Source organism: Ipomoea triloba, chromosome 6, assembly GCF_003576645.1.
Source record: "Ipomoea triloba cultivar NCNSP0323 chromosome 6, ASM357664v1".
In the NCBI taxonomy this organism is placed as follows: domain Eukaryota; kingdom Viridiplantae; phylum Streptophyta; class Magnoliopsida; order Solanales; family Convolvulaceae; genus Ipomoea; species Ipomoea triloba.
The window spans coordinates 25432972-25451519 of NC_044921.1; the positions used below are offsets into that span (position 1 = coordinate 25432972).

Genomic DNA, 18548 nt, shown 5'->3' on the forward strand with positions numbered 1-18548 from the left:
CCCCCCCCCCCCCCCCCCCCAAAAAAAAAAAAAAAAAAAAAACAACAACACACAAACAAGAAAGAAATTAATCTTTTAAGAATCTTGATTTAAATAATATTTCTAGATGGAATGTTAGGTACTACCAGGGTTATTGCAGTGTTAGTTAATTATTTTTAAATTATTTACTTAAATATTTTATTATTGTCTTATTTATTTATTTTAATTTTGAAGTTTAATGACATACATGAAAATAGGTTAAGGGTATAAAAATAAAATAATCACTGTAACATAAAAGATAATCATCAACCAAATAAGTTTATATTTCATACTTCAGTTTTAACTAAAATAAAAATTTAAACATTTCCGACAATTCAACATTCCCTAAGTAATTTAATATCCCGTCAACCAAACGCCCTATTAGAGTAATTACTTATTGATTCATTATATAAATGTCTTCTTGTTAAGGAGAATCAAACTTCACTCGTTTTCTCTTTTGTATTGAAGTATAATGTGTATGAATATATGCTTTCAGTGAAAGGCCATGGAGACAACTCAATGCGAAAGCAATGCGTTCACACATAACAACCATGAAGTCCATTTTCACATGGAAGTATGTGCATCTCATTATTTGCCAGTTAGATTTATAGTTGCCTTAAAATTTCAGACTAAAAATATCATGTCAAACTATACGTTTTTCAAACAGAATTTGTGGCTACAAATTAGGTAATTTTAAAATTTTAAGGTATCTAAAATCTTTGTGGGACATAAAATATTGTTGGATTGTAATTGTCAAGTTAAACACCTGCCAAATTGACTAGGATAGTTTCGAACTTAAATCTATTTAAATGGCTAGTAATGAAACTTAACAACTCTAACTTATTGACCTGGTCCATCCAGACCACTCAAATTGTCATAGCGCCTATATTATATTATATTATATTATATTATATATATATATATATATATATATATATTTTGTCCGTATGTATTAATTTTGAACTACCAAATGAACATCAAGTTTCATGGACCATTTTGAACCACATTCATGTATTTAACAAGTACGGAGTACTATGTAACAGATGTAATATACATACACACATCATTCTTGGTGGTTGTTGTTTTGTTTGTTTTTGCAGATATTTATATATGACTCTCAGACCGAATGATATTAGAGTCACTCATATTGCAATATTTAGTATTTAGTTATTAAGGATTGCATATTAAAAAAAAAAAAAAATCTTTATCAGATTCATCGATTTGATTTTTATTTCTCTCATATAGTACTGTTATCACAGGATCCTTAGCCTAGGGTCCGGTTCAAGTGAGAAACAATGCTTAAGTGTAAACCTGTGAACTCCTATGCACCATTAAGATGTGAAATTGGATGACTGAAATCTGAGGAGTGGTGCAATGGTGCATCCGGTGCAGTTGTACAGTGATATATATATTTATCAGGTCAAAATCATTATAAACCGCATTATCAAGGAAGATCAACAGTGCACAATGATACACAAATTCTAACAGAGGTTCTCATTTGAACCTAATTCTATATACTCAACATTCGTGATCAACAACCCCACGAGTTTCTATCGATGCAATCCACTGTAAATATATAAGTATACACCATTATTTGCTAAGTTTTCATGTTAATTCTCAAGAAAAAGAAAGAGGATTTAAAACTATGATTTCTTGGACAATTGTTTGTATTATGCAAGCTCCTCATCATCTGCAGAGTGACAAGGTAGATGATATTAGACCTTCAAAGTATATATGCATTTTTGCTGCAGATTGAATCTGCATGTTCTGCTATTCTTTACCAGAGGAAAAACGCTCCGATCCCCGCCATTGGAAGATGAAATCCGGTGATCTGTCATACGAGTTACAATATCGAACACGAACACCCCGCTGGTTTTGAGGTATCCTTGTGCCGCAGCTTATCTGTGACAAGCATATCAGAATTTCATGGCGTTAGAATGGATGGATAGAACTGCAAGAACAATTGTAATGCCCTAAACATATCCAAATCAGTTACAAGAATACAAGATAATGCTTATGAATCATTGTTCGCAAATCTATCAACTCTTCACGGATAATATGCTAGCAGATCAACATTTTTTGAAGTTCTGTAAGTAGTTTAAAGAGATTATGAGTTCAGTGAGTTGAAAACACGCAAATCCCTAAGTCGATAAAACGTATTTTGATGTTTTGAGGAGAGGTAGTAATCTGCTACCCCTCTCGGGGAGATGCTGGGGAGCAAAAAAAAGACCTAGAAACTAAGTTGATAAAATAATCGAACATATATGCATTGTTCCAAGACATTCATTAAGGTCAGAGTATCATAAGTGCTATTTGTTGAACCAACAGAGAGTGTAATTTTCATTCTTTCCAAAGTGTTCGTAGTAATAACAAAAAAAAACAAAAATTAATACACACACACACACACATATGAACACAAGATTGCAAACTTCTAATATACGGAGTATAAAATATGAAGCAAACAAGTAATGACAATCAAGCATGCTTATTATATAAGTTTTTATACTCCACAAGGAAGTACCACTCTTTTTCCCGGCAATAGGAGGGCGCACAAGAACATGCATAGTGACGAGACATCCCGGATCTTCAACAACAGGAAGTCCAGATTCAGCAAGTGTTTTACTGTTCTCAAGTATTTTTCCTGCATTAATAAGCTTCACATCGTTGATCGTCTTAGGCCCATTTTCTTTATCTGCCAAGAGTCAAAGTGTTTCAGTGAGCATAGTGACCATTATCGAGTATCAAAAAACCATGAACAGTCCCAAGATATCAGTTCCCAACAACGAAAAGCCTTCTGAGGCCGAAAGAAGAAAAAATGAAAGACGTCAAACAGAAATCTGTGAAAGGATAAGCAAAAACAATCAAAGATTCATACAATAATAAAACATGTCTTACACCATACTATACATCTTCTATGAATTAGGACTAAAAGAAGCGAAATATTGTTCCATGAACTTTCTCACCTCACTTCCAAGGAATAATATCTAATTTTCAACCACACAGAAGATCGGCATGAGAGACAGACGATATAGCAGATATGCATTGAGCATACATGTCTAAAGACAGTAAAGAAGGCATCAGTTTACTCTCTTTAACTTTTTCACAGCATTGATGCAATGAGAAATGCTATGTAAAAAAGCTTCAAACAAGATACAAAAACTGTGTGTGAGAGGAAATATTACTCTCTAGCTACTTCAAATTAGATTACAATTTTAACTTTGGTTTCCATATTCCCAATTCCCAAAGCTTACAGAAAAACTTCTCAATTCAGCTCAACAACCAATCAATTAATACAGTTGTCAACAACAACTAAGAACACTGATACTTTGTTCTTCATCCTATCAAAGCATGAACCTATGAAAACAAGCAGGAAAAACAAACAGAAAAGAGGAATTCACATACTAAAAAATTTTCTAAAGTCAATCCAACCAATCTGAAACTGAAAGAAGGAATGAAGGTTAGAGGGTTTAGACCTTTGGGCCATTGTGAAATTATCTTCTCTTTGAGAGATCCCACAGTGGAACTAGGACCATACTTATCCGGTCCAATATCAGTGCCATCAGCAAGCCGGAATTTGATATCAACCAATTCTGCCGCAGCCATTGAAACAATTCCTCAAGTTCTCACAACACAAATCAGCTCCCACTTCATACAAAGCCTCAATTTTGATTACCCTCCCTTTGAAACCCAGAAAACCCAAACCCAATCTGAATTAAAACCCTGATCAATAAACCCAATTTCCCAACAAAATAACTGAGACCCAGATCAAGATTCGCAGTAGACAGTCTTTGTATCCTGGCATTACACCCAAGGAAGACCAAATCATCCGCAGCCCAAATCAAGACTCGGACTTTACCAAAATATAACTGAGGAAATCAACAATTCCAAAATCTTCTGTTGATGGCGGCCAAGGATTGAAGAGATTGATTGCAGGAGAGATTAATTCAGGAGGTGGGATAGGAATCACTTATAGAAAAACGAGAGAGAACTGTTCTGTATGTTTCTGGATTTGAGCTGGAGTTGGGTTGATGTGGAAAGAAGGAAAGAAAGATTCAGAATGGAAAGTTTCTCAGCAAGATTCCCACCACTACTGCCATTAACTGGAAAATCTCATGATTTAGAAAATGACGCATTTTACTGGGTTGGCTTTCTTTGCCCCGCAGTAATATTAGGAAATCTATACCTTTTATTTACAAAAATACAATAACATTCCTTAAAATATATATTACTCAATATTCTTATGGTTCCAAGTAATATTATAAATTTTTTTCCTAACTTTCGACCTCATAAGACGTAAAAAACAACATTAGCTACTACTTCCGTAACAAAAGGGTACCATTATCCTTTGGGTAACACTGAGTCACCAATGTAAAACTGTCTCACCGGTCTTAATTAGTGAGACAGGTCGGATATTTAATTAATGAGTTCAATTTTTTATTTCGTTGATCAAATATTCGGCATGTTTCACGGATTGAGACTCGTGAAACGTTCGACAAAAATTTCCGATCTATCTCACGGATTGAGACTCATGAGACAATCTGACACATGTTATTAGGTTAATTAACATGTCTACTTGTAGTTTAGTAACACGAAGTGACTCTCTCATATGAGATGTCATAAATTCGAACCCCGTATGAACGATACTAACTCAGATAAGTTGTTAAAATCACAAGAGGCTAATATATAAAATGCATAGGCAACATAATAAAGCCAAGAATCATGAATGATTACCTTTAATTGATTTCATATGTTATCCTATTTTATGTGCTACTTTATACTATATTGATGAATTGTTGGGTGCCACCTCACCATCATCTCGATCTGAATCTGTTCTATTCGATTGGCATTATCCTTATCTCCATCAATTAAGGTCAAAAGCTTCAGAATCCCATTAGTTTTCATGCTGTATTTAACAATTGATAGCTTTTAACTTTGGTATTAAAATGTCGATTGATTAAAGTGGGAATAGCATTAGAATAACGCATTTTGAGGCGTTATTAAACGGTAGATATAAACATAGTTTAATGGACATGACCTCATGATATTGATATCTTTATGTAATGGACAAATTTTATACTTTGCAATATTTTATTTGGTGAAGTGGTCATGATATTCGTAATAATTAGTTTGTAGATTGTGATAAAAGTGGAGTTTATAGATGGTTTTTTTGGCTGAATTATGGAGGTTTATAAAAAGTTATAAAAATATACTCCGTATGTTGCAGTGGGTCGCGTAAAAAAAATTATGCAAACAACATGGTTTTTAACTATTGATCAAATAATCAATTGGCCGTTGCCAAAGACCTTGTGGTCTAGTGGCACCCAGTGTCCCGGTTTACACTCCCATATGAATGATAGGAGTATGTTCGAGCACAAAAATAAAAACAAAAATCAATTGGCCGTTAGTTCAAACTCAGATACTACATTGTAATAGAGTCAGTAGTACTCAAATAAAAACAAAAATCAATTGGCCGTTATTCAAACTCAACAAATTGAGACAATTAATAATCAGATTAATTAAGTGGGATCATTTTTGTCAAAAATTAAAAAATAAAAAATAAAAATAGGTGGGATCATTTGAAATAGGCCCAAATGGTGAAGCCTGAAATGAATTTACTGGACTCTTGATAAATGGGCCACAATTGAATCCAATTTATCAATTCTTATTAGAGAGTGATGAATATAGAGTTAGTTGTATTCTTTCTAATTGAGGAAAATGAAACATTGGTAATGTGATTTATGTCTCCGTGAAAGTTGTATATTAATATTTTTTTTTATTTGAACCCATCAACTATAAGTAATATAGACTAGTTTATCTAATTTTTTGTGATTCTTTACTAGCTAATGTTACAAGATAGACTACATTTAGATAGTGGTTACGAACTTTCTTGTATATTAAATGTAATCTGATTCATAACTTTTTTAGTGATAAGTTTGGTGACGTGTTAAGGTGGACTAACTTTATTTCTTCCGTGGTTGATTTGACACGTTAACTCTTTTAACTTCATAATATTATGCTCTAGAAAAAGAAAATTAACAATAAGGAGAATGATTATGAGACGATGGTGCTGTGAGCTCCTGCATAATCTAGAGTGGGTCCATCTCCCCCATCATCTTCATCATTCTTCATTGCATCAATGATGTTATCACATTTTGATGAATAATCATCTTCCAGACCATTGGTTTCTTCATTCACCATTCTTGTTCCTAATTTGTAATCAACAAAAAAAAACAATCAAAGAGTTGAAGAAAGTTCTAAGGCGAGACATAATTAGATTTCTGACTACTTAAAATGGTCTGAAATCGAAAGGTTTCAGTCTATGCCGATTTAGTATAGGTACAATTCAAAATGTACGTTAATTTATTTGTCTGAAGTCTTGCTAATAGTCTACAAAATATCAACCAAAATATGTGTTGATATGTTTCAGGTTCAACTCTAAATGTATGCTAATGCCTCTACTGAGGCTCAAACCCATCTCCTTCCACATGAGGGTGCAACCGAGTGCTACTAGACCACAAGGTCATTGGCAACCAACTAATGTATGTTAAATTTACTTACAATTTAAAATTTGTTTTGGAGCACTATTGACTCTGTATGAGAGTGCACAAATAATCAATATCGCCTCCACTAAGACTCGAACCTACCCCTTCTATATAAGAATGCAACCGGGTGACACTAGATCAATACAGATTAATACCTTAAAAATTTCTATTTATTACTAGAACAGTGTGGGCTTGAAAAACCAATATAAAGTAATTCATTACCTTTTGTTAGCAGCAACGCAGAACAAAGAAGAAGAATTACAATTGCTAAGGAAAACTGTTTTCTTGCTGCTGCAGGCTTCATCGCTTCTCAAAAACCCTTCTATCAAGAGAGAGAGAACGAAGCAGATTAAGAGATTACCTTTTGATTGGTGGATTGGGAGAAAGAGGCTACATTAGTCCATATATATAAATTGTAAAAGAAAATAAAAAACATATATTATACTTTAAATTTGTAGTTAATAAGTGATGACCCAATAATTAATTAGTACTAAATGAGATTCTATTTCAAGTCAACTCATAATACACATGTAATCTATATGTATAACAAAGCTGTCAAGAACTAGTTTTCCTTTAAGGCGCGAAACAAAGCTGTCAAGAACTAATTTGTAAAGTAAAAATAAAATTAAAAATTTAAAAAAAAAAAAAAGCGTGCACACACACAAAAAAGAGACCTAAAAAGTGGTCAATTGGTGTGACATGATTATTGTCACTGAAATTCATGAATTCGATTATTACAAATACCCTTTTAATTGAACTTGTGGTACTAGTCTTCCTAGTGAAGTTTACCTTTTTTTATGTAATTTGCAGATTGTTACATAATGATAAGCATGGTTGCAGTAGGCGCTAGTCGGGCGGTAGACTAGCGCCTAGCGCCTAAGCGGTCTAGGCGGCGCCTAGGCGGTTCTAGGCGGCGACCTATAAAAATAAAAAATTAATTCATGTGTGTGGGTGTATGTCATATATTATATTATATATATTATATATATATATCTCTTACTACTCTTACTTATGTAAATAAATAAATTTAAATATATATAAATATAATAATAAAATTAACAAAGCCGACTCGCTCGAGTTAACTCGGCTAACTATGCCGAGTTGGGCGAGTTAACTCGGCCAAATTCGGCCCAGTCGGCCAAGTTAGGCGCTAGGTGGACGCCTAGGGAGCAACTCGCCTCGGTCTAGGAGCGCCTAGCGCCTAGGCGGGGATTTTTGCAACAGTTATGATAAGTTTATCCAATATACATCTCAAATAGTCGGTGTGTTTCTATTGTAAGAAAAAGTAATTTTTGTTTGACCATATATTAAACCAATGTCAATTCCAAAAATCCAAATAAATACATACTAGACAATCAGGATTCAGGCCTAATATGAAAAGTATTAGTGTCGATCAACACCTTAAAATTTCATTATTTAAATATATTGTGTTAAAAATTTGCATCATCCCTAATATACATCATCATTGGGAATAATTTCCACTTCTAATATTAGACAATTAGCATATTTTTGCATTTGGTTTTTGAGTATTATTTTTTCTACATTTGATGAAATATTTTTTGTCAAATTCAATTCTTCCCCCTCCCCCTCCCCCTTTCTAGTAAAAAACTACATTTCAAACTTATACTAGTTTTAACAAACATGACGCATTTTAACTTTTTTACTAGAGATTTGATAAAAAACAAATGTGACAAAATTTTAAAAATGTTCACCGAATATGGCAAAAATAACACTCTTTGATTTGCAAGAAAGTCCGCATATGCTACTCAACACATTGAGTAAAGTCCGTCTTGTAGACCCAAATTTTAATTTATAGAGATAATTAAATCAACAAAAATTATTTTAAATTGACGGATTCAAACCAAAAACATCATTACAAAACTCGTATGGTAACGCTATCTAATTATTTATTAAATGAAAAAGTGGGTTAATAATAGTTGCTGTAGCATTGATTTACATGATATCATCTCATCGAATACTTATGATTCTCATGATTGCAACCTGCAAAGTCAAAACTCCATTAGGTTTCTACCCTAAACCCATCCCAAAGACAAAAAAATTGAATGCCAAATGCCCCAAGTGCGACAATTGCACAACTGGACACAACACACGAATCTTACAAACCTTAAAAATGAACATCGGATTACGATGTATGTATGGGTTTATAGTCTTTTACAGTCCAAGTCCCACTGTCATTCACCAAATTCTTCCTAATTTCTGGAAATTTTCATTAAAAGAGACTCTTAAAAAAAAAAAAAAAAAACTACTAAGATCGAGTCTTCACCATTTGAAAATTTAAACGGATAAAAAGAAGCTAGAAAAAAAATACATTGTATTTTTATAAATAATTCAAATTTTAAATTACACTTAACAATACTATAGAATGCATATGTTGATAAATCTAAAAAATTAAATTCATAATTAAATCATAAATGTTAAATTTCTAAATATAGTAATAAGTGATATCCTAAACTAAACTATAAATTATAAAAGGTGAATCCTAAATGCAATGAAATTTCATATTGGTGCACTTCTCCCAAACTTCACCATTTGTGACCAGTTGAGCTGCCTATGCAGGCCACATTAGGGCACTTAATGTTATCATTGGGTGCACTTTAAAAGTAAACCATAACTATTAAACGTAAACTAATAAAAAAAACTAAAATATAAACTCTAAAAGGTGAACCATTTCACTCTCCTTATTTTAGAGCCGGTGCCGTTAGATCTTCATTCCCATGTCTCTCTCTCACACACATATAGTACTAATAATCATCCTTATCCTTCATTGTTTCAATACCTCGCACAATAATATTATTAAAAATGGTAACTTTGCTCTGAAATGAGTGTCGAGTAGGTGGATCACGACTATTAATATTAAAAGATCATGAATTCAATAATACATAAGTGATGATATTTGTACTAAATTTAGTCATTTCATGACCGCTTTCACTATAAACCCAGTAATTTGTTACACTACTTCAACATTTAGTATGAAAAATCCATTCTTTTGCAGGGATATTATGAAAACAAGTTTTACTTTCAATCAAGAAATTGTTGTTGCCAAATTAAGATTATCATCCACTTTGCAGCAAAGTGGGTTTGATCTATATATATTGTGTGCAAAAGATTTTGCTCATATATAAGCAATAGATTTCATAGTTATTTTTTGTTTATATATAGGCCTTTCATGACAGATCAGATTGATTATATATTTCATAAATTTCAATGGATCTTAGGAGACTGTACTACAAATCTGGAAAATCCGATCCATATATATATGTTTGAAACCTATCTGCAACTGAAAATCTGGGGATAAAAATTAAACTTTCATATATAGATAGATGAACAAGCTAAGAAACAAGTTTACAGAACCCATACTTAATACAACAACATTTCAAACAGTAAACTAGCAATAAATTCAACGAAATGAAATTAAAGCACTAATAATATAAATTTCATGTTTGGTTTATTATAACAAAAGTATACTAATAATACTATGTTGTTTAGTTTATTTCTGGGCTGATTAAGTGCGAATGAAGCGGGTGTAGAGGTGGCACTGCCGCCACACCGCCAAAAACCACGCCACCACGCACCACCGCATCAGAAGCGGCTGCCGCCCACGCGCCGCCGTCCACGGCGGCGCCAGATTCTCCGCCGTGATCAGCATGCATCTCCGCCGCCGAAACAAACTTTTCATCACCAGGGCGGTTCCAAAAGGGGACCGGAATTTGGACGAGGTCCAAGCGGAGGCGGCGGTTGGAGCGGCGGATGCGGAAGAACTGACACCGCTCCGCCTTCTCCTCCGTGATGATCAGCCGCCCGTCCTCGGTGTAGCTCCGCTTCATCACCCACGGCATTTGCGTCGTCGGCGAACTCCCCGTCCGGGCAAGCCACGGCAACGGCGGCGGGTACTCCCTCTTCACTACCCGCACCCGTTCTTTCCTCTTGAAGCCATGCCCACCCCCCACCACTTCTTCCTCCATTTCAGCCCTAAGGTCAACACAACTCTCTGCGCCAACAAAATCTCCCTCTATCTTATGCATGGAGAAATAACCAAATTTATATTAAGAACAAAATCCAAAAGGGTATCTAAAAATGCAAAAATCTTGAAATTTCTACGATTTTTGGTGATTCTGATCTCCTAATGCAGGGAGGATGTGTACAGTGTACTGAAACTAATATATAGGGGTGGCGATACTAATACTATTCTGGGAATGAGATGAACAATTCTATTATAATATATTAATAGGTAACCCTGACCGTCTCACTGATCACAATCGGTAAGACGGGTTAGTTCTTTCATTAATTGATCAGATCTTTGACATCATTTATCAAAGATTTGACCATTCTCACACAAGTTTTTGTGGTAGATTAATAGAAATCGGAAATTAAAGGGCAAGATTGGAATTTCACATGACAGCTAATAGCATCCTAATCCCAAACTACATTTCCCTAGGGTTCTATGGCATATTCTAAATCTTTGATGAACACTTTACACTTGTATACTCTTCTTCTTCCAAAGAGTATACACTTGTATATTCGAATTAGCATTCACAGCACTTTTTAAATTAGGTGTTAAGAATAAATTTATAATTTTATTAAAATTTTGGTTAAACTATAACGTGTTTAATCATGTACTTACTGTACTCCAAAGAGGGCAAAGAAGTAAAGAAGTAGGAAAAAAAAACTAATGAGATTAGCCGAATTTAAGGAAAAAGAACGATGTCAGTATGTACGTGGTTGGATAGGGGTTATAGGAATTGAAGGAAGGAGGTAAAAGAGAGGGTAATGGTTGGTGTGTGAGTTCAAGAGAAAGAAGATAAAAATGATGAAATATGCAAATTTGTTACTTTTTTATTAATTATTATTTTTTATTTTTTATTTGGAGAATAATTATGGGATGTTTGGTATTACACTGTACTAGCTACTACCAATTTACCATAGAATAATGAAGGTATCATCAGGAAATTTATTCTAAACATTTGATTTTTTAAATAATTTTTTTTAAGTCTCCAGTATATCCTCACATATAAACATAGAATACTAACTCAAGCCATTAACATAAAAGGATGAAAATTGTATAATCTTAGAATTGAAAATTATTTTTAAAAATAAAATGTGGAGGAATATTTTTTGAAAATTTAAAAATTTGTATGATTGATTGAACAAGTATTTGCATTCTACTTATTAATTATTATAAATAAAAATTAGTGATTGTATTTTTATAAATATAATTATTAATTATCATTTTATTTACAAAAATATAACTGCACATTTCTATTTATAATGATAAATACACTATCTTGTTGACATTATAAAACTTTTCTAATTTTATAGTAAGCATCTTATGTTTTTAGTATATAAAATTACAATACATCTTTTTTTAAGTAATCTAAGAATATTTTACTCATATCAATTGTCCTAGGAAAAAAAAAGAGTAACATATGATAAAAATGGTTAATTTCCTATCTTATTTTAAATTTCTTTAGTAAAAAGGCATTCTAATAAAGATATTGTAGAAACTAAGGAAACAAAATACTAGTTGGGCGTCAGCTGGGCTGGCCGAGTTCATCCCTTGCTCGATTCGAACTCGTGACTTCGGCTCTAATACTAATTGATGGATTTCAATGTTGTATTATGCTTATTACTTCTCCGGGGGTCACCCATGATATGTGACTGTTTAGAGTTAAATGTGCTTGACTTACAACAGTCACAAGATGGGTGATCCCCTGGCCTGGTAATTAAGCATAATGCAACTTTGATATCAATTCTTTGTGGTCAAGCTTGTTTGACTTACAACAGTCACATGATGGGTGACTCCCTGTGAAGAAAGCATAATGCAACGTTGAGATACATTAATTGGTATCAGAGCCGAAGTCGGGCCAAGTCTAGTCTCAGGAAGGGGACGATGGGGCGTGAAGGCTAAGGACCGAGTCAGGCATGCTATTCAACTTAGCTTGGTGCTCAAAGGTTGTAGTAGGTATTGGGAGGGGATTGTTGGGCGTCAGTCAGGCCAGCCGAGTTCATCCCCTAATCGATTCGAAACGTGACTTTTTGACTTACCATGAATGGATGTGGTTAAATGATTAATGGCTACATAGTTATCACCAATTGGTTTTAAGTAGAATATCTAGATATGATAACCAGATAGCCAAAGAACTTTGTGGTTAAACGTGTTTGACTTACAACAGTCACATGATGGGTGATTCCCTGTAAAGTAAGCATGATGCAGTGCTGAGATCCATCAATACTTTCTCAATCAAGTAGGAAAAAGATAGCCTGCATGAGTAGCTCAACTAATCACAGATGTGAAATTTGTCACAAGAAATATGCCTCATGACCTCACGATGATGGAGACTCTTTGTGCGTAGTGAACACAATTTTAGTCTCTGTTGAACAGTTGAGTTACCATGGTTTGTCCCTACACAATCATGTCGGACCAGTCGTCTCTCTATATTTCTGATTTATCAATCATGAATATCTAGTCCACCACATTTCTGATATGTCAATTAGTATTACATGGTCCCACCGTGTTTTTGATATGTCTATTGTTGTTGATTGGTATCATCGCGTCTCTAATTTGTCAGTTACTGTTGCCCAATCAAAATATTGTTTCTGATTTGTTTATTGGTATTGCTTGGTATCGTTGCATCTCTAATTTGTCGATTATTGTTACCTAATCAAAATATTTTTCTGATTTTTCTATTGTTTTCGCGTCTCTAATTTGTCAGTTATTATTGCACAATCAAAATATTATTTATGATCTATCTATTGTTGTTGCTCTGTATTGTCGCGTATCTAATGTGTCAGTTATTGTTGTCAATCAAAATATAAAGCAACGACTACTTGTCAGCTTTTAACTTGTTTTACTAAATATTGTTAATTTGTCTAATTTAAGTCGGAATAGTGTATTGTAGTACATGTACTTTGGTTGATCTTTAGGATGCGTTTATTTCAATTATCTCATCCTCCATTTACAAATTGGGAAAATATTTTTTTTCTTTCTCTTATCTGTTATTTTTCTATAAAATTGAGAAATTATCTAGTTAGTAAACATTATCTTAACTTCAATGAAAGAAAATATGAAATAAATGTCTGTCTATGCTATTAATTATGTTGTGCGGCGGCTTGAGAGTCGAGTCCATCATTTTCCTACCAATGAAACGTGGTGTTGACTGTTACGCAAGTATAAAGAAATAAAGTTATGTCTTCACTACTAGCTAGCTATAACTTTTAGCATAGTGGTAAGTGTTTTATCCAGACAATTAGTATCAGAGCATGTTTTGCTACTAGCTAAAATTTTTGGCATAGTGGTAAGCGATTGATCCTCATGCTACTCCACATCAGTGCACAATATCTTATTATCTTTATCTTCTCAAATGCCTAAGGGCGTTTACAATGTTGCTTATTGCAAAAGAAGTTTTCTTCTGAACTTCATCAACACTATTATTCTATCTCAAGTATTCTCAACATCATCACAATAAAACGAGATATTATAGAGTTAGAGATGACTCCACAATATCTATTTTTCTCTCCCTCTCCATGTGTTGGTGCATTCTTCTTTCATTTTACACATTGAAAATGCGTTAAAGAATTTTTGTAGAGTTCACTTTTTCACATCAATTATCATTTATTATCACATTTCTTATAAATTTTATTTTTTAAAATTATAATTTAAAATTTTGAATTCATATAAATGTAAAAACTAAAAATCAAATTTAAATAAAAATAAAATTGAAATAAAATAAAGTATATAGTTTAAATTTTAATAGAAGATCTTTTTTTTTTTAAATACAAAAATAAACCAAACTCATGGCCATTCAAGGTGAGGGACAATGTCCATCAATGTTTGAAATTGATTTATAAATTGTGAGGCTATAACTAGAGTTTTCATTTTTGCATTTGCAAGTGCAATTGTTTGAAAACTATAGGATTTAAGAGAAATTATCCATTAAAAGAAAAGGTGAAATTATCTGAAAAAAGATGGGTTCATATTTTTGTCCGCTAGGGGTATATTTGTCAAATGCAATCCATGATACAGTCCAGGTGAAAAGGGCAAGATAGCCATTTCATGTAGTGACGCAATGCTGACGCACTTCAGGTCCATTTTTGGAACTTTGTGTAATTCTGAGTTCAGAGACTTGGGAGAATACAGCCAATGCAGCCACCTATGAACTGCATCATCACTTTGTTGACGTCCACTGACAGATTGCATCACCGTTAATTCCTCCATTTTTCTCCTTAATAAATACTCCGTATAACGCCTTTTTATTATGACGACGTTAAATTGATTCATGATCATTAGATATATATTTTTTTGTTCATGAGAAAAACTTTTACCGTTATTACACAATAATATGCATTAGGTGTGGTCATAGCCTGCAAAAGACTACAAGAAATAAATCATAATAGGTCATTCCAACTTCACTGAGAGTTACGACGAACTTGAAATTGTGTGTTTACCAAGCAAATGATCTGATTAATTTAGTTGGGATTGCCTCATATGTGACTTATTTTAAGGTGACAAGTCTATGCTATTCGATCTCAAAATATTTACTACTCAAATAATGTACTTTTAAAAAATAAACAGTGTATTAAAATTGTACCTTTAATATAATAAGAATGCATTTTATGTCTTGGTGGACCATGGTCTATGGTATAATGATTGACATAATAATTGGTCCAATCAAACAACTAATAAATCCTCAGCACCAAGTAGTTCGATCAAAAAGCTTGTAATTACAGTTGAGTCACATTCTGCAATTTACATGCTCCACTAAAACTTCAAGTAGATTGAAGTGCGGTTCTTAAGAAGCTTGTGATGATCCATATTTGTGAGCTCTAGCTGAGGCAGACCTCTGGACATGGTTCAACCTGTGCATGTTGTCTTTGTAGTTGACAACGTTGTGGTTCTTGGCTGTTGTGGCTCTTGGAGGCCTGTCCCTGATATTCATGGCGGCGTTATTAGGGTTATCATCAGCTTCTTCACTTCTTGAAGATTTCTCAGGGTTTTCTGCAACAGGTGAAGATGTATAAGTAGGGATATTGTCTTCCTTTACAGATTTGCTTCTTCTCCTTGTTGTTGTGCTGCTACTGCTTCCTGATTCTTGGCTGTTCATCACTGTTTTATCTGTGTATTTACCTGCCCCCTACAAATCAAACAAAACCAATAAAATTCAAAAACCAACCAAACTGCATACCAGAATAGTAACCATAAAGTTACAAGTTCAATCCTCAGTGAGAGCTGTCTATTGTCTTTTTTGGTTTGAGCTGGTTAATTATAAGCAACTTAGCCTGATTTATCTCCTTGTAATCTTTTGCCAGGTAGGATCATAAGGTGAGTTTACCCAATACACACCCTCGGACAGTGATTGCGAGTTTTCCTCGTTATCCAAAAAAGATCTTGAAGAAATACATCTTTCCAACATTTCATACAGAATAATATAAGTTCAGTTGTTCAACCTCATTTGAATCACCAGAATCCCCTTTTGGCTCTTCATCAGCTTCTGTATCTTTCCTCCTCCTCTCTTTTATTGATTGAGACCTGTGCCTGGAGGCTCTATGCCTGCAAGAAATAGTGCAGTTTACAACAATTCTAAAAGAAAATTTGGGTATTTAATGAAGACCAAACGTTGAGGATACTATGTGAACAGATGCTTCGATTCGGTTACCTTCTTCCGTCAATGATTGCAGGCTCTGGATCTTCCTTGTGGACTACAGGCAGCTCAGAAATGTGACATGCTAAGGGGCTTGTGTAAAAGTACTGTGCACAATACACACACACATATATATATATTAGTACTAGTTAAAGATTAAGGAATTGAAGGTTTTTAATTTGTGTCTGTTGTATTGCCTCATTTTGGAGAGCAGAAGCTGCAGAGCCGCGATGGGATGGATCTAGCGCGAGGAGCGTGTGGAGTAGACCCGAGGAAGAAGATGGAAAGTGTCTGAAAGCTTCTCTGATGCAAGGCTTGTATGCATAGGGTGGCCTGAAAGTTGTTGGAAGCCTTGTTTTTTTCCAGTATTCTTCTGATGGTGTGCCACATAGCTTGAAGATCTTGTTAAGTTGCTCAACCTGCAGGTCCAAATTTGTTTTCTTTTTGGTTAATTTCTTAAGGTTCTTGGAATGAAACATGGTTTAGAGTTTGGACATTGGACTATGATTTATTCATTATATTAATTACCTCTGTCCTGCCAGGCAAAATTGGCCTGCCAACAAACATTTCAGCCATGAGACACCCTGCACTCCACAGGTCAATTCCTGCACCATATTCTGTAGCACCTAGTAGCAGCTCGGGGGCTCTGTACCAGAGCGTCACGACTCGTGTAGTGAGGGGGCGCCTCGTTCCCGTGTTGAAGAAGTTGGCGAGCCCAAAATCTGCGATTTTCAGCATCCCACTTTTGTCAATCAGCAAATTTGAGCCCTTTATGTCTCTGTGCAAAATGCCCCTTTCATGGCAATGCTGCAGGCCAGATAGAAGATGCTGCATGTAGCACTTGACCTGAGTGAAACCATGATCAGAATTAGCAATTCAAAAACCCAAAATTTTCGTTCGAAAAGATTTGTGTTAGTTTCTGAATTCTGAGCACCTGTGATTCATTGAGCCTTCCACCAGGCCTGGATATAATGCTGGCTAAATCAGACTGCATATAGTCAAAAACCAGGTAAATACTGTACTGCATTCTTGAAGTTGCCAGCCCTTCAAGCTTTATAATGTTTGGATGATCCAACTTCTGCAGAATCATGATCTCTCTTGCCATAAATTTTACACTTTGTGGCTCTGATGTGTCAAACCTGACTTTCTTCATGGCAACAATCTTTCCTGTTTCCTTGTCTCGCGCTTTGTAGACATTGCTGTAAGTCCCTGAACCTACCTAAAATGTATCATCAAGAAACTTGTATCAGGTTCATAATGACCCTAACATCACTAACTTTCAATTTTCTTTTTTGAGTGACAAGGAAAATCCACAGCCACTAACCGAAAGTGTGCACTAGGTAAACCAGTCATACCACAATAAGGTAAACCAGCCTAAGTTGTCTATAACTGATCGGCTCAAACCAGCGCTAACTTTCAATGCTGCATTTGAGAAATCCTAAAGTGTAGTAATGTCTACTGACCTTATCAATTTTCTCATAGGAATCTGCACTTTTTGGGACTAAACCTGCAAGAACCTGTCCTGGAATATTATCCACTAGCCATTTTGGCCAACCATCCACCATCTCTTCTTCCCCAGAGTTTGTTTTCTTGGAATCAATTTCTGCAGGAGCTTTGCCACCACTGCTCCTCGGCTTCTCTCCTTTCCTCGCGATCACCTTCCTATCAACCGCGGTTTCCCTGCCTCCATTGCCAACATATGCATCATTTCCAATCCTCGGCTCAGGCCGGGAAGGCCTGCCAGGTTCTTCAGTGACATATCTCTGGCCAGTTGATCTCCTAGCCGCCCTGGCATACCCATTTTCCAGCCTCATCTTCTCCGCGCCCCTCTGTGGTGGCTTCGCTTGAACAGACCCCATATCGAAAGATCCCAAGCTCCCTGAGATTATAAACAACACCACAACAACTGTTGCAGTTGCAGGCTAAAAACTGTGAGTGTCAAGAAATGGTCACTGTTGTTTCATCAATAACATCAAGAAAAGAAACAGAAAAGGGAGACATGTGGAGAAAACTGATGGGAAATTTTAGAAAAATGGGGCAATGATGCAATGTAGAATTGGTAAATAGAAGTCAGAAGAGCAGAATGTGACAAGGGAAGCCGGCCTGCCTGCCTGCTTTTTTCAGAAATAGTTTATATTTTTCTGCTCGATGCCTAGCTTAGCTTCATCCGCTGTGTGAACTTTGGCAAAGGAAAACAAACTGAAAAAGCTACCCAAAAGACAAAGAATGCAAGATTTTACACAGAATACTCAAAATTAAGAAAAGATTTCACATTAAAATATGTTACGGAGTACTAGAGAAGAATCTTATAGGTATTATTATGCTATTATAC

General features: G+C 34.7%; 2 protein-coding genes across 3 annotated transcripts; both read right to left on the reverse strand.

Annotated features, from left to right (window-relative positions):
* Positions 1 to 1429: 1429 nt before the first annotated feature.
* LOC116021772 (membrane-anchored ubiquitin-fold protein 6-like) lies at positions 1430 to 4102 on the reverse strand. Of its 2 annotated transcripts, XR_004099058.1 has the most exons (4): positions 3492 to 4102; positions 2540 to 2710; positions 1800 to 1920; positions 1430 to 1708 (listed from the first exon to the last, which is right to left on the reverse strand). XR_004099058.1 is itself a non-coding variant. In XM_031262247.1 (3 exons), exons 1-3 carry the CDS (start codon positions 3619 to 3621, stop codon positions 1862 to 1864), a joined length of 360 nt encoding a protein of 119 aa, XP_031118107.1. In that variant the 5' UTR covers positions 3622 to 4102; the 3' UTR covers positions 1430 to 1861. The 2 variants fall into 2 exon arrangements, 1 of the variants encoding a protein (XP_031118107.1); XM_031262247.1 differs by having other exon boundaries at positions 1430 to 1920.
* An 11265-nt stretch (positions 4103 to 15367) lies between these two features.
* On the reverse strand, positions 15368 to 18075 carry LOC116023734 (probable serine/threonine-protein kinase At1g54610). Its single transcript, XM_031264742.1, has 7 exons — positions 17680 to 18075; positions 17151 to 17435; positions 16745 to 17062; positions 16414 to 16635; positions 16232 to 16323; positions 15996 to 16125; positions 15368 to 15709 (listed from the first exon to the last, which is right to left on the reverse strand). The coding sequence occupies exons 1-7, from the start codon at positions 18073 to 18075 to the stop codon at positions 15368 to 15370; spliced, it is 1785 nt and encodes a 594-aa protein (XP_031120602.1).
* Between the last annotated feature and the right edge of the window lie 473 nt (positions 18076 to 18548).

Excerpts from the sequence above, each read along its gene's own strand:
- LOC116021772 (XM_031262247.1), bottom strand. The coding sequence starts at position 3,621 with ATGGCTGCGGCAGAATTGGTTGATATCAAATTCCGGCTTGCTGATGGC. Across the intron at positions 2,711-3,491 it reads AATTTCACAATGGCCCAAAG|ATAAAGAAAATGGGCCTAAG; the intron begins GTCTAAACCCTC and ends GACTCTTGGCAG. Across the intron at positions 1,921-2,539 it reads TATTGCCGGGAAAAAGAGTG|ATAAGCTGCGGCACAAGGAT; the intron begins GTACTTCCTTGT and ends TGCTTGTCACAG.
- LOC116023734 (XM_031264742.1), bottom strand. The coding sequence starts at position 18,075 with ATGGGGTCTGTTCAAGCGAAGCCACCACAGAGGGGCGCGGAGAAGATG. Across the intron at positions 16,126-16,231 it reads GCAATCATTGACGGAAGAAG|GCATAGAGCCTCCAGGCACA; the intron begins GTAACCGAATCG and ends TATTTCTTGCAG. Across the intron at positions 15,710-15,995 it reads AACTGAACTTATATTATTCT|GGGGCAGGTAAATACACAGA; the intron begins GTATGAAATGTT and ends TTTGATTTGTAG.